At 42.7% G+C, this 16,866-nt stretch overlaps 1 protein-coding gene across 1 annotated transcript in view; it reads left to right on the top strand.

Moving 5' to 3' along the window:
* The first annotated feature begins 686 nt into the window (after window positions 1-686).
* LOC145792306 (heptahelical transmembrane protein 4-like) overlaps window positions 687-16,866 on the top strand; it is a 41,352-nt gene continuing 25,172 nt past the window's right edge. The window contains exons 1-2 of the mRNA XM_082873068.1: window positions 687-784; window positions 994-1,080. Of these exons, the coding sequence (XP_082729194.1) occupies window positions 687-784; window positions 994-1,080 (185 nt within the window). The remainder of the gene's footprint in view (window positions 785-993; window positions 1,081-16,866) is intronic.

A 16,866-nucleotide genomic window follows, 5' to 3' on the forward strand; every position in this document is an offset into this window, starting at 1 on the left:
TTGATTTTAAATGAAACATTTTATAATGTTACCACACAAGTTTTGCCAAATAGTCAAAAACTCATTGGCGTTAGCTTCTAGTTTTTATCATTACTCCAATCAGAGTCTTAACAGGACATCAAATCTAAAAATTTTAGTGCATTGCTTGTAATTAAATAAAATTGATCCATATGGGCTCTTCCGGAAATAAATATCTTCCACCCGTTCCAAAAACCCTCATATTTTTTCTTATAACAGAAAAAACTGCCTCTTGTTTCATCATCACATCTTAAATTGTTCCCTTTTCAATATTATCACTGCCTCCCTCTAAATCTGTCTCACTTTGGTTGAAAAGAATAGAAAAGAAAAGAAAAGAAAAGAACATAAAATTCTTTCAAGTCTAACATCTCAACCAAACAAGCAAGGAAAACTCCCTTCCCTTTGCTTTCACTTTCCCACTTTTCTTTCTATCTCACCAATTTGCAGAAGAGAAAAGTAGGGAAATTTTGTCCCTTCATTTTCTCTTCTCAATCAAAGGAATGAAAGTTTTTTAGTTTTTTTTTTCCTTTCATTTCTCTAACTTGTCCTTCTTTGACTTCCCTTCTGCCCAAACCAAACACAGGATTGGTATATATACAGCCCATATTATATATATATATACATACACATATATATAAGAAGATAAAGGATTGGATTTTTTTCTACGTATGGAAGGGAAAGGAAAGAAACAATGGAAGAAAGTTAAACAAGATCAGCTGATCGATTACCACTCCTTGCCTGGATATTTAAAGGACAATGAATTCATTTTAGCCATGTTTGTTTGGGCGGACTGGATTAGCATTCCCATGACTAATAGTCCTAGGACTACGAATTCGTTGGATTATGTATCCTATCTTAACTAATAGTCAAGTTTAAAATAATTAGTCCGTACTTCAATTGTTTAACCAAACATCGGATTAATAATTTTATTGGACTATTAGTCCAATCCCAAGCTCATGTCCACCCAAACAAACATTTGGGTTATTACCGATCTGAATGGCCATTGAATCAGACCTTCCTAAGCATCTTCCGCATTCACAATGAGACTCTAAATGTTTGGACGTAACGATTCTATCACCCAAACTGCGTAACCTTGAATTATCTCTGTCTTATTCTATTTCAATTTATTTATTTATTTTTTTAAACTTACGTACATATTCTAATAGATCTTATTACTTAATAAGTCATGTGATAATTAACGACATTTTTATAAAAAAGTCATTAATTATTAGTTTTTTCTCATAGAAAAACGTTGCTAATTATCAAGTTTTAGTGATAGATTTAGAAAAGCATCACAAAAAGTCACTAATTATTAGTTTTTAGCTGCAAATTCAGAAAAATATCACTAATTGTTAGTTTTTAGCAATAAGTTTTAAAAACATCAAAAAAGTTACTATTTTTTAGTTTTTAGTGATGATTTTGTTAAGACCAACTTTCAACGACGAATTGATAATTGTTAGTGGAATTAAATCCAACTATTAATAATTAAAAATAAATACTTAGTTCTACTTCAATTTGGAATTTTTATTCACCAATGCTAGGTATCGTGAAAAACCTTTCATAAAAATAATTATGAAAGCTTTGTGATCCTTGGATTACACTTAGAATAAAGCACCACACACTAATCAAGTAATCCAAGGATCATAAATCTTTCATGATTATTTTCATGAAATTTTTTTTATGATCCATAAGTTTTCTCATTTTTATTTTCATATTTTTTATATCATCTTGGCATTGAATCAAGGGATTTTTTTTTTTTTATTGATAAATCCTATTTACAGGTGTTTTAACCCAATAACTCTACCAAGAAAAATTATAATATAGTTAGTCTCATGTATTTACAATTTTATTCTATAAGGTTATTTTTTCCTGATTTATATTGTTTGTTCGACTATTATACCCTTATGTTTATTGTTAATATGTATTATATGAAAAAAAGATATACACATTTCATTTTAATTACTACCTCTATTTTGATAGTTACCATTATTCACATTTTTCTTTTTGATCAGTTTCATTCACATTTGTGGTATTGTTTCATTGTGCTAGGGTTTCGAAACTCTCTATTTGGTAGGGTTTCCAAACTCTAATTTACACATGGTGGTGAAATAATATTACGTTCCTCCATTGTTGAGGTGAAACTTTATATTCCTCCATTGTCACTTTGTGTTCAAAATTCTGTGTTCGTCCATTGTTACTTTGTGTTCGAAACTTTATGTTTCTCCATTGTTGTAAGTCGAAACCCTATTTATGTCCAGTCAATTTTATTACAAATATATTCAACGAAAGTGGATTTGGTTTGATTTGGATTGGTTGAATGGTGAAATTGCATAGATTGTTAATGATAGTGATAATGATAAAGATGATGATGAATATGAGGATGCAGGTGATATTTTTTTATTTTTGTAGTGATTGAACTTTTTTTTTTGGATTTCTAATTCTATTGCTGCCATTGTTTCTATTTTTTTGCCAATCAATGTGAATATTCACATTTCACATTGTTTGAAAGTCTGAGAAATAAGTGTTGAAATATAGATATGGACATAATTATATATTTTTTAAGATATAAATATTCACATATTATTGGTTATTTGTTACTATACTTGTTGTTTGAACAATCATTTTTTGTTACTATTAAACTATTAAAGTATTCATTTTTTTTTTCTTTCAATTTTGTTTCATGTTGCAATGTTAATGTTCGCAATGGTATGAATTTAATTTTTCTAAGGTTAGTTGCATATTAATTGTAAATTGTGAACATTCACATTGTATTTTGATATGAATTTTTTTTTTGAATTTTTTTTCGAAAATTAGTTATATTTTGTTATTTTTTTTACTATGCTTGTTGGTTGAACAATCATTTTTGTTACTGTAGTGATGAGGTTGGAAATACTTTTTTGATCCACTGGGATGCTTGAGATCCTCAGGTAGTGACCTGAAAAAGAATGAGCACTGCGGTTGGGGGTGCCAGAATTAGCACTCCGACGGATAAGTCAGTGTATACTCTCTTGGTCACTTGTACCTTAAGTTAAGCGTACTAGTTCTCACATACCTCTCTTTGATTATTGTCCTTCTATTTATATACGCTCCTAGTCCTCAGAATAGGGCCCACTATTAATCCGTTGTGTGATTGCTCACTCGGCCCTTCTTTCGTCGTATTCCAACTTCCAATCGGCCCATCGTTCAACTGGCTTTATGGCCGACTAATATATTCGGCATCCAAAATGTACAAGATGGGGGCGAGTATAATATGTATCGATTGTCTAAATGCATATTCGGCCTATCTGCGTCCCCTTTTATCCGGCTCCCACAATTGCCCCCTAAACACCCCACTAACACTAGTTAGTCAGCGTGCTTGGTTTCGAACTTGAAAAGTCAAAAATTCGGCGGTTAACCTCATTCCAACGTGTGTCAAAACGCACACGTTTTCTGGTCATCATTACAAATTCCCACATCTTCGTACGCATCCTCCATTTAATATGAGTTAAAACTTTGTCTCTTCGAATGTATACTCTGAACACTTAACGTTTCTGGCTCGCCTTCTAGTTCAACTTCTTTACTTTGCGACCTCTGCAACTTCCTACTGTCTCTCATTATACATTTTGCTTCCTCGTAAGTTTTCTTCTCATTCACTCCCAATACCATTTCCTTGTTTACTTTCAGTTTTGCATAATCCTTAGGCTGGCTGTGATGGCAAAAATTTGAAAGAGCTCCTTTCTGCGGATCGAATTTCTGGCTTCCGACGCCACTATTCCATCCCCGACGACGTCCATCTGTCACTCGTGGCAGACAACACCACTGATATGGAGAGGACCGATGAGAGTACAATCATCTTTCCTCTCCTATCGATTGCTGAGAGCGGAGTCCGTTTTCCCTTTCACCCATTTTTAAGAGCCGTCCTTCGACACTGGGGTCTAATCCCTTCCCAGCCTAATGTGAACATTGTCCGCATCATAATGGGGATTATAGAGTTGAACTGTCATCTTAGGATTAACTTAGGTATACCTGCAATTCAGCACTGTTATGCCTTAGCCAAGTTTACTGGCCGGCTGGGACGCTATTTTCTCAAGGCCAAAGATACCGATCATCACCTAGTGACTATGCTTGCTAGCTCTGGCAAGTATGTTGACGACGTGATATTCGTTGTCCGAGGCAACTGGGAATTCGGCGAGGGTGAAGATTGCCTAGATCCTGTGCCAAGGCGAAAAGGTGAACCAGGTGGCCGTATAGCTCACTCTAGTTTCTCTGATTACCTTATTTGTATTCGACTTTGCTTCTATGTGTTTACCATTTTGTTTATGCTGGTACCAATTTGAAGAAAGTGTTGGTTTCAGCCGACGACGTTGTACTTGCAGTCATTAAAGTTGCTCTACAGTTCGTTGGCCATCCAAACCTGCAGAAACAAGGGAGGGCGGCCCACATTCTTTTGCGATACGTGCTGTCTTACTCTACGTTTTTGGCGGTAAAACACATTCCAATTCTGAGTGGTGAAGACCATCTTACCACCCTTATCTTCGCTAGCTTCAAAAACATAAAGGAGGTTAGTTTAGAAGCCTCTGATTTGGAACAAGAGGAAGAATAAGCAGCCGATCCGGTCACCGAGGACTTGAACCATTTGAAAGCCGAAATACACGAAACACTTAATTCGACTTTTGAGGAAGCCAGATTCAATTCGTCTGACCCTTCGCCCGCCTCACGCCATGGGGACTTTTTCAAAGACATTTTTACAAACATAGAGGACTTGCTCGGCTCTTACCCTGACAAAATGGCCGGTAAGTCTCTCTCCCAATTAGCCAAACAATGAAACGCTGAGAGGACGGCTGCCTGAAGAAGAGCTGAAGCCGAGCGAAACCAACCTCTGCCACCTTCACCTGACGCCAGGGAAAAAACTCCACCCATTCCTGTTGAAGAGGTGGTTTAGAATGAAATGGCCAAAACGGAAACTGTTATCGATCAACAGGACGGTCAAGTGACGGAGTACAGGGGTGAAAAGCGCCCAGCCGATCATGAAACCGTTTATTCGGAAGACCTAGTGGACAAACGGCCACGCTTGGAAGAATCGGACTTGGTTGTGCCGTTCATAGTGCAACCAAAGATAAAAAACAAGCCGGTTGGCACCGATTCATCGACTAAAAGAGACCCGGCAGTGGCCTTGAGCCTGGCTTCCTCCATTTCTCTGCTGGCTGACAGAGTAACTTTTAGGGCGGAGGCCGATCTGCTGGCTATCGTGTTAGCCACTCAATCGGTGATATTGGTACGTAGTCCTTTTTAGCTTTGTAAGGTTAAATAGGAGTTTCTATATTAGCTTACCGGTCCTTCCTTTTGTAGGCAGCGGGGAGAATAGCCGAGATTGGACGTCGCCAACATGACGCAATCGAATAGATCGACTTTCTTATAGCTGAACTGGAGAAGAAGAAGGGGAGAATAGCTGAGGCCTCTCTCCGAGCCGAGTCTGAGGCCGCAAAAGCGGCGGAAGAGAAAGCTGGGGCCGATGCAGAAACAAATGAGGCCAGGACTGCTGTCGCACTGAAAGTGGCCGCTGAGGAAAAGACGAAAACGAATGAAGAAGCGCTCAGACTGGCCAACGAGATGATTGCCAAGCTGGAGGCCGACCTGGAAGAGTCGAGGCAGGCAAAGGCAAACACCGAGTTTGCGCTTTCCGAGTCGTTCCAGGATGGCAAGAATGCGGCATTGGCGGACTACGTTGAAGAAGTGCCGAAATTCAAAAATATGGGGTTCAAACACGGCTGGCTCAAAGCCTTGGCTGTCGCTAATGTGATATCGGAACAGCCGATTCCGTACGAGCAGGTAGACGTTAAGCTGCTAGAGTCTGACCCCGAAGATAGTTGAATATTTTCCATTTTGCTTTTGGTATTAAGCGTATGTAGATTTTACTGCATGTATTAGGTTTTTGTTTTTTATTGTTCATTTTTGTGAGAAGCTGATATAGGGTAGTTTTCATTTGTAAAATGAATTCTATTTGTGCTCAATTTACGAATGAAAATTATTTTTGCTATTTGTGTGCAGCTTATGAGTGGAAATTATTTTTGCCTTTCGTGCTCAATGAATGCGCTTGTTAGCAGCCAAGTAAGATGTAAAATCATGAAATGAATGAAACAAGTTGACGAATTAAAAATAACTGTAAAGTGCTGCAGCTTAAATGAATATATTAGTGAATGTGCCCTTGCCGCAACAGTTAATGAACCAGTCGGACTAATGAACCAAGACAGTCTGAAAACGGCAGTTCAGGAATTTGCTGGGGCACAATGGTAATTTGGCTAAGCTTTGATAGTTATGCTGAATAGATTGATGAATTTGCCCTTGACCTACCAAGTTAATGAATTCACTTACTAAACACGGCAGTTCAGGAATTTGCTGGGGCACAATGGTAACTCGGCTGAGCTCTGACAGTTTTGTCGAATAGATTAATGAATCTGCCCTCGCCCCAGCAAGTTAATGAACCCAGATAGACTGAAAACGACAGTTCAGGAATTTGATGGGGCATAATTTTAGTTCGGCTGAGCTTTGATAGTTACGCCGAATAGATTAATGAATCTGTCCTTGCCCCAGCAAGTTAATGAACCCAGACAGACTAAAAACGGCAGTTCAGGAATTTGCTGGGGCACAATGGTAATTCGACTGAGCTCTGATAGTTACGCCGAATAGATTAATGAATCTGCCCTTGCCCCAGCAAGTTAATGAGCCTAGACAGACTGAAAATGACAGTTCAGGAATTTGATGGGGCACAATGGTAATTCGGCTGAGCTCTGATAGTTACGTTGAATATATTAATGAATCTGCCCTTGCCCCTGTAAGTTAATGAACCCAAACAGACTGAAAACGGCAGTTCAAGAATTTGTTGGGGCATAATGGTAATTCGGCTGAGCTCTGACAGTTATGCTGAATAGATTAATGAATCTGTCCTTGCCCCAACAAGTTAATGAACTGGGACGCCGAAAACAGGTAGTTCGTGGCATTAGGCTTTTGAAGTTTAGTATTAATGATATCGCCTCGAGGGTGCTGCCCCCGTAAGGAATAAATGGGGAAAGTGCTTTGTGTATGTAGGTCTTATTAATGTGCTCACACTCAACAACTTAGTCCAGTCCATTGAGGAAGGTTGGACAAGCGCGAATGTCAAATAGACTATTCTTCAATAGTAGAGGAGTGGGGAGGACAATGTCTGAGCTGGAAGGAGAGATGAATTGAAATGGCAAACCTATGCACACGGGAAACAGGACTTTGAGGGAGCAAGAGAGACGCCAGTCCCCTCGTCGTCGAAGTAGGTCGCCCAGGAGGGAAAAGCAGGAACGGGGCAAATCCCCTCAACCCCGCTCCGGAAGAGAATCCGATGCGACACCGCGCCCGTTGAGTTTTACGGTCTTTGTGGGGAATAGACCAATGACTGAAGTGGATTCAATCGTCCGTGACCCAAATGTGGCAGTCGAGTTCACTCGACAGATTTTTCCACCTGAAGCTAGCAGTCAATAGTAGGTTGACAGGATTTCGAAGTGTTTCGGGAAGGCGTTCATGGGGTGGTGAAGGGGCTGTACACCGCCTATGAAATCGGCATGCGTATTCGTGCCGCACGGCGGGATATAGAGCAGAGAGACGAACGTATTCGAAGCTTAGAAGCTCGAGCAGAGAAGGCTGAGCGTGAACTAAGAAAGGTCAAGACTGTCGAGTCACAATCGGCCGGATATCGTAACTCGGTCGTGGAGGAAAGGGTGACCCAACAGCTAATAAGTCATGCGATTGCCGATCGAGATACGGCTAACATGTTTGCAATTGAGACTGCTAAGTCTAAGGCCTATTAAAAAGGCTTTCATGATGACCGAAAGGTCGGGATAGACAAGATTAGGGAAAAACTTGCCGAGGAGGTCTGCCGATGTGAAAATCGTAGATATAAACACGGTTGGATCAAGGCACTTCAAACTGCGGACGTTCTCTAGGCAGTAAGCATTGATTCGGCGTCACTGCTATATCAAGGTCATCACTTTCCCTTTTCTTCCTTCGAAGTCGAGAAGAGTGATGATGAGGGAGATGCCGAATAAAAGTAGACATTGTAATGCTTAAACGCAGATTGAGTGCAAATTATGTATTTATTGGTTAATTTCATAAAACATTCTGTTTTAAATGTTTGCATGTTTCAACTCATTTCATTTTGAATGCTTGCGTGTTTCAATTTTTGCCGTGCATCATGATAGCCACGCAGGGTGCTTCGAATCCAGAGTCTTATTCGGCCCAATCGTGACCTGCACGGATTGGGCTCTGAATTTGAAGACTTTTTTTTATCTTTGGCCAATCGTAAGATCCACAACGGGCGCTCCAAATCTAGAGTCTTTATTCAGCTCAAACATGACCTACACGGATGGGGCTCCGAATTCGGAGATTTTTTTTTTTATCTTGGCCAATCATGAGATCCACGAAGGGCACTCCCAATTCGGAGTCTTTATTTGGCCCAAACGTGACCTGTACGGATGGGGCTCCAAATTTGGAGGTTTTTTTTATCTTGGCCAATCATGAGATCCACGAAGGGCGCTCCGAATCTGGAGTCTTTATTCGGCCCTAACATGACCTGCACGGATGGGGCTCTGAATTTGGAGGCTTTTTTATCCTGGCCAATCGTGAGATCCACGAAGAGCGCTCCGAATCCGGAGTCTTTATTCGGCCCAAATGTGACCTGCACGAATGGGGGTCTGAATTCGGAGGTTTTTTATCTTGGCCAATCTTGAGATCCACGAAGGGTGCTCTGAATCCGGTGTCTTTATTCGGCAGACTTTTCAACTGAGTTTCATAATGAGAAAATAGGAGATTTTGCATTGCAAAAGCGAAATCCATACATGGTGAATCATTCAAAACAAGTATCATGCCCCACAGGTCGGGTTTAGTGATAGAATTTACACAAATGCGTGGAGTTCCAAGGGCGTGGCAGACTCTTTCCAGACATGTCTTTGAGCCAATATGCCCCTGTTCCCGTGATCGAGTCGATCTGATAGGGGCTGTCCCAGTTAGGACCCAGTTTTCCATCAGCCGGCTTTCTGGCAGCTGGAAGCACTTTCTTCAGGACCAATTCGCCTGGTACATAGCGATGTAGCTGAACACGTTGATTATATGATTTAGCAAGCTACTGCTGGTACCGTGCCATGGATGCAAGGGCACGGTCTCTTTGTTCTTCAATTAGATTTAGATCCAAGGCCAACATCATGTCGTTTCACCCATATCGAAAGCTTTTGATTTCAAGGTTGGGAGGCTGATCTCCAAGGGGATGATTGCCTGCGTTCCGAAACATAAAGCGAACGGCATTTCCCCAATGGATCGCCTCAGAGTAGTGCGATGAGCCCACAACACACTTGGCAATTCTTCGACCTATTTGCCTTTAGCTTTCTCCAGCCTATTCTTGATGCTGTCCAGAATGGCTTTGTTGGAGGTGTCAGCTTGGCCATTACTCTGAGGATAAGCCGGGGTGGAGAAATACTGCCGAATACCATACTTGCTGCACAGTTCTCGGTAGACACCGCAATCAAACTGGGTGCCGTTGTCTGAAATAAGTGCTCTTGGAATGCCAAATCGCGTTATGATATTTCTCCATACAAAACGCTTCACATTAGTATGTCGAATGTGCATTAGTGCCTTTGCTTCTACTCATTTTGTGAAATAATTTGTTCGCGACAATCAAAAATCGCTTGTTGCCCGAGGCGCGGTGTAGACACCCCATTTTTGACCGTCCTCGAGACTTGGACGTCACCGCTTGGAACACTCGGTGATTATTCATGTTGTGTTCGTTTGGAGTTCCCGGAGGTCTCAGCTCGCGCGCCCTGCCTCAGGATCTCCGAACTCGACCGTTTAGTATCTGGTTTCACACCGAACACTTGTGTTTTGCCTTGAAAGGGCAGGGAATGCCTTGTGAGGCATCCCCACACACCACCGGCAGTGGCTAGAGGCCACCGGCTGGTCTTTTGCTTCCATCGGCACCATTTGTTGCCGGTCGGCACATTTTATTGCCGGTCGGCATAGTTTGTTGCCGGTCGGCACTCTTTTTTGTCGAAATAACATTTTTGGGCAGCCGACCACTATTCATCCAGTTTATGGAGATATTTTGTGCCAGCTGTGATAGCTGGCACCAACTCTGCCTCCCTCCATACACGTGTATGGAGGGATCTCCCTCTAAGCAAGCTTGTTGTATAAGCTTTGCAAGAGGGAGTCTTATAAGAGGAAGGGCTCTCCTCTTTGATCTAGGTTAGAAAGTTAGAAGCAAAAACTAGAGCTTAGAGATATAGATACATTCTATCTCTATATCTCCCTCTCTCTCCTCCTTTGTGTGTGTTTCCTTGGCCTAAAGGTGGATTTTACCTTACTTTTGCACCATTACACACACTATTACACCTTACTCCGAGATTGAGGCACTTGGGGGGTTGATTCTTGAGTTTTTGGACTGATTTTGATCAAAAGAAGAGGGCTAGACCATTTGTTCTTCAAGGGTTCTTCAAGGGTGAGCATCTTTTGCTTTATATTCCCCAAACTTGCAATAGTCTTTTACCTATCTTGCTTGTTGATTTAGCTTTTGTGTATAACATAAAAAAGGCTTATATTTTCATTCTTTAGAATTTTCATTAAGGTTGTTTTGTGTTTTGAGTGCAAACTCACCCTATTAGGCCTTGTTTGGCCCCTTTTGTTGCCCTTTTGGTAAGGTTTTGTTTACTTCAGTGTTTTGATCTCTTCACCACTGAAAATTAGTGTATTTTTAGTGGTAAAGAAGGTGGTTTGAAGTCTTGCATAGGGGAGGGACACCCCTCTCCCTTCATTGTCTTGTTTCCTTACATTTTGGCCTAAAAGGGTAGCATGTATGTTTGATCATCTTGAGCCTTATTTCAGAAGTTTTTTTGGATGTTTTAGGTCATATGTAACCTCTGTTTTTGGCCGGATTTGTGCCTCCTTGTATGCTTGTAGTACTTGCTTTGCATTGCTCCATTTAGCTTGGAAGTGCACCTCATGATTAGACCATGATTTTTGCATGTGTTGGCTTGGTTCCATGAAGATGTTAGCACTATTTTTCCATGCTTGAAGTCTGTTGGCTATCCATTTGGTCATGTTTGACATGTTTGATATGGTTGCTTTGCATTTTGGCTTGTGAGCCCTCAAGTATATGAGTCACAAGCATGCCTTAGTTGGTCCACTTTAATGAGTTGAAGTTGTTTGCCATGTTATTTCAGTCCCTAAATCATGTTTGCATGTTTGCATTTATGATCTCTTTTGTGCCTTGAGGGTGTGCCCTTTTATGTCTACATTTGAGCCTTGGTGCATACACTCCTTTGGAGTCATTTTAGCTGCCATGTTAGGAGGGTTTGGGGTCCTATTTTGTCTGCAAAAACTCTGTTTTTACTTGTCTAAACCATGCCATGATTTGGTCTTGTTGTTGGAAATGAAGTGACCCTTTTGGTGCCTTAGCCTTGGGTCTATTGGCTTGCATGTTGACATGAGAACTTGCCCATCATTTTGAGCACTTTTTGGTGCTGTTTTGAGGTGAATTAAGGCCTGCACCTTTATCACTTTAAGGCCCTCTTGCATGCTTGTCTCATGTTTGCTACATAATTGTTTCATAAATGTGTAGTCCCATGCTAACTTTATGGTAAATTGGTCCATGTTTGCATCACATTTGCACCTTGCATGCTTAGCATTGCATATTTGTCATGATAGTTCCATAACATTTGCCATGACTTGAATATTTGGCACCATGTTGCATTTGAATCATGTTCACATAACATGCATTGCATTGCTTGGTTTGGGGTGTCAAACCAAGTGTGAGAATCAAGGAACATTCATACTACAAGTGATGTAATGTGCTTTGATTATCGGTCACCGAGGCCTTTGACTTCGACATGATAAGGCTTTGGATCTCATTTGTATGTTGCATGCATCTTTACATTAAGTGGCAAATTTGATCCCTTGGGCTATCATGCACCATTGATGGCTCGAGGATCGAAGGTCATACTTCCTTGAGTTCAAAGCATGATAGGATGTATGACCATGCTCACATGTGCCTGAAAACCCCATGCCATGCACTATCTGTTCTCTGTTTGCTGTCAAAACTGTCTTCTGCAGGAAGTTTCTGCCGACCGACAGAATTTAGTGCCGACCGGCAATCACTGAAGTGCCGATGAGTCCAATAACAGCCGGTGGAAATTGTAGAGTGCCGGTGGGAATTCTGTCTGGCCGGTGGTGCTCTGTAGTGTGCAAGGAACCTGTTCTGGAGTTTTGGCGATTTTCAGAGAGACAGGGCAGTACAAACAGAGGTGGCAGGGGTACGGTACGGGTTTTTCGGGCGAGCCAAGTTCCGAGCATGCATCATCTGCGCATCCCGAGGCAGAGGCTGCGGCCACCCTCTTCTTTCTTTTGCTTCCTTTCTTTTAATTAATTAGAAATTCTGTAATAATTTTATTTGCTTATTATTTGGGACTGTAATATTTATTTGTACCCTCCGAGTGAGGGCAATTATGTAATAAGTGTGCGTGAGTGTGTATGTCTTCCAACCTCACGTCTTTCTTCCCTTTTATTTACCTGTTTATGATGGTAGATTAGGGCATGTTTAATTTAGCATACCTTATGCTATGCATGCGTGGATTCATGCATTTGTACTGCATACATTAGGCTCGGTACATCACGCTAACTGCATTTGTACTTCAATTTACAAATCGAATATGTGATAATTGATCACATTACATATGCCATGCTTAGGTTAACCGAGCCTATCTAAATTGCATCCTATATGTGTTGCATTAGGCAATTTAACATGAACTAGGACACGCACGTTTTGCTAACTAGTTTACTGTTTTGGCACAGAGTACGATGTAAGTATTTATGCTTTAGCATCTCGCATGTGTGTGAATGTTAACATGACAGTATGCTTGCCATGCGGCTAAATGCTTATGTGTTAAACTGTTTGAATGCCTGTGGGTGGAGGTTGGATTGTTTGAGTTGGACAAACTCATTGAAATCCGTGTTTTAGCCTACTTGCGAGTAGCAAAATCTAAAGTATTTCTAAAGCAAACGGATATGCAATGTTTATTCCCAAATTAGGCAATCTAGTCTATACTTGTTTGCTGTGCGCACAACATAGTAATTCTAGGCTAATAACCGGAGTAAGAACACATAAACAGTTTCAAAACAGAATATCACGGTTAGTAGAGGCCGGTCTTCGGACCGGGCGAAAGGGGGTGCTCATAGCTGACCTTCCCCGATCATACCCAAGTTCCCGAGCCGAGGCAACTTTGGTGATGACGGACATGTGGCCTTCGGCACCAAGTCAGGGTTTCCTATATTTCCCCATTTTAAAAATATTTAGGTGGCGACTCTGTATCTGGCAAAGCAGTCCATGTTTGGCACTTCTTTTCAAAAAAAAAAAAATCTGTTTTCTCACAAACGATTTGCCAGATTTGGACTCTTTGGTTCAGATTAAGAACCGATACCCAAATCGAGTCCGAGCTGTAGCGAGGTCCCCCCTGCGGACTTGTTACAGTTTCTGGCGACTCTGTTGGGGAATTTAGAGAGCTTGACTCAAACTCGTGATATCCTGTTTTGATTTCACTTATGTGTTTCTTTGCATTGCATGTGCATTGGTGCGCCTAGGACACCGTGTTTGCCATCTGCCATTCCTGAACGGTTTGCCGGAGGCTTGTCTTGTCAAGGCATGTCCGTAAGGCTGACCGGTTATGGGCTCTGACAGCATGGGAACACAAACCCCGGTTTACCGGGGCACCCTTTTCGACCATTCGACCTAGTGCATATTCGGATCCATAGTGACCATTCCAAATTAGGACAGGCTGCTTACCCGATATTAGGTTGTTTGAAAACTGCTGCGTGCATAGTGAAACCCTAGCTCCTGACAAAATAGGACAGGGAAACCCTACCCCAATATAGGGCTGTTTTGGCTCTCTTTACTTGCTATGTGCTTTTAGAGTGTGGCTCTACAGGAACGTGCATGTCAGTTTGCAGGACTGAGTAGTAGGCCTGAGGGCATCAGTATCAGTTTATGAATCAGTTATCTGCGGGTATCAGGTTCAGTTTTGGGAACTGAGATTTTGGGGAACAGTGATCAGTATTGAGGGACAGTGTGTTCGGCTTACTGACTATGTATTATGGATACTCAACTGTGTATTATATGTTTATTTTATGCCGTTGTGCTGTCCGGTTGTTGGTTTATTTATTGCTTTATTTATCTTTTTGCTAGGTAGTTTAGCATCATTGCTTCTAACCCGGTAGACATTCCCCAAGCACTCTGGATCAGAGGTCGCCGACTCCATCGATCTAAGGATCTGATAGCAGGACAACCGGTGTACCACTCTCTACCCCCGGTTACTAAACGGAAGGCAACTAGGCAGAGGGCATCGGTTCAACAGTCAGTTCAGAGAGCCTTATCTACCCCGCCTGAGTTCAGTAGGGATCAGGGTCCTGTCTCACCTACAGAAAGAGAACATATACCAGTAATCCAAACAGAGAAGAATAGTATGGCTAGCTTAGAGGAGATGGTGCGCCAACTCCAAGACAGCATGAAAATGATGCAGCAGGATGCTGTCCGACAGGTAGAATTCACCAAACAACAAGCCACAGTTATGGGTGAGCAAGCGGAGTTAATTGTGAGATTGCAGCAGCAAACTAGGACGTCAGCTTCACAGCAAGTCCCTCCCCCACTAAGGGTTCCGATACCCGAAGAGACTCCAAACGCCCGGAACGTCCAAGAAGATACGGACATCCCAACGGGGCCAGCTCCACCCCCGATTCTGCCTCAGCAATCCAAGGCACCCACTCCTATCAATCTATCGGATTCCCCCTTCGAGTCTGAGGTGGACCCTGTGGCATTGAAAATGCACAAGCTTGAAAAGCTGTTCAAGAAATCTCAGGGTGCGAAGTCCATTCCGGACATTGGAGATGGATACACTGATGCAGCCGTGACATTGCCAGATCGGTTTAAGATGCCACAAATCGATCGTTTTGACGGATCTGAGGATCCCATGGTACACCTGCGACTATTTTCAGACGTCCTAAGGCCAATGGGCCTCACTAGATTACAGAAGCTGTCTTTATTTGGTCGGACCCTGTCGGGTGTAGCGGCCGCATGGTATGCAAAATTGGAAGATGACGTCAAGAGAAGTTGGGACGAGATGGCTGAGGCCTTCATCCTACAGTACTCGTATAACACACAAATCGAGATCACGACCCGGGATCTCGAGACAACGAGACAAGAAACCAAGGAGAGTTTCTCAGAATTTGTAACCAGATGGCGGGCTAAGGCTTCGATGATGACCTTATGACCCACGGACAAGGACCAGATTCGGATGATTGTGCGCAATCTTCAGCTGAAGCTAATGCAGAAGATGATTGTAATCCCCTTCCCTACTTTTGCTGATCTACATGAAATGGGGGTGCAGATCGAGGATGCCTTAAAACAAGGCCTGATTGATAATGACCGAGAGCAACCCCGCAGAACTTTCAATCGAAATACTACCGCAGGCCCGAGTGGCGCTACAACTGCCAGGACCTCCGAAGTGAGTATGGTCACCACCAACCCTTCCCCAAGAACTACGGCAGCCACACCATTCTCCGGTGCATCCGGAAGCAACCCTCAAACAACCAAATACCCTCCCAGAAATACCAGAACCTTCGCTCCGCTTTATATGCCCCTATCCAAAGCTTTGGGGGTTTTGATCAGAAAAGGACATCTGAAGCCCCTAGAGCCGCGGCCCTTACCCAAAAGACTCCCCGCCGCCCACAATCCAGCCACGTATTGTGTGTTCCACCAGCAGCACGGTCATGACACCGACCTGTGCTTTCGATTGCATCATGAGATCCAAGATCTCATTGATAATGGGGTGATTCTACCCCTTGAAAAACCTAATGTCACTACAAACCCTCTCCCCACACATAACCAAGCTCCACCACCCAAAAGAATCAATCTCATCCACATTGGGGTCGCATCCTACGATCCTAGTATCTATATCACACCCTCCTACCTGCCTAAGCCGGAGGTCTTCCTTCCTGATAGCATCGATTTGTGCATGATGGACGTCTCCATAACCCAACCCAAGCCAGTGGTGGTGACCATCAAGAAAGAGATTGTCAAGCCAGAGTCTGCGAAGTCTGGGAGTGATGTTGGAAATGCCTATAGTCCGAGTGACTACATTTCACCAACGGGCCAGAATAGACCAGATGTCGAATTTCCAGCCGGGGGAGAGCTGTGTGTAATCCAAGAGGACAGTCCAGGACAGGGAACGGATGATTTGACAGCTGTGGAAGAGGATCTTGCCAAGTTCCAGTTTTACGGTAACCAAGATCCAGAAGACCCAACCGTCAACTGGTTCGATTATGAGGAATCGGCTGAGGCCACGGGATGGTTGGACGATCAGCCAGATGTGGTAGGAGAGTTTCAGTCAGAACAAGGCCCGGCAGGGGCAGAAGCATCAATAGCAGCTGGGAAGGTCGAAGAACAGAATACATCGCCGGAGAGCGCCGGTGTCGAGAGTTTCGCTCAGGAATGGAGCATTTTGAGTACAGGGATCATTGAGCAATCTACTGCGTTGACACAGTCAGAACAGGGAAGATTCGAAGATTCTGAGAGGATCAGGAAGGCAAAAGGCCACGTGGGGGTTGAGACTGCCACAAGTACAGAAATGAAGAATGCTGCGAGCATAGGGATAAAAGGTACTGCAAGTATCGGGACAGTTATGCCAGAACCAGACAGATGCCTGTCGGCTGCAGATGGTATGTGGTGGGAAGACGATGATCTATGTCTTGCCCACACGGACGAGGATTAGGAAGGTAACCAACCAAATGATACCTGGTATATCGGCGAAGTCG

This window comes from Camellia sinensis, chromosome 6 (assembly GCF_055761805.1).
Source record: "Camellia sinensis isolate YWXY chromosome 6, ASM5576180v1, whole genome shotgun sequence".
NCBI classification, from domain to species: Eukaryota; Viridiplantae; Streptophyta; class Magnoliopsida; order Ericales; family Theaceae; genus Camellia; species Camellia sinensis.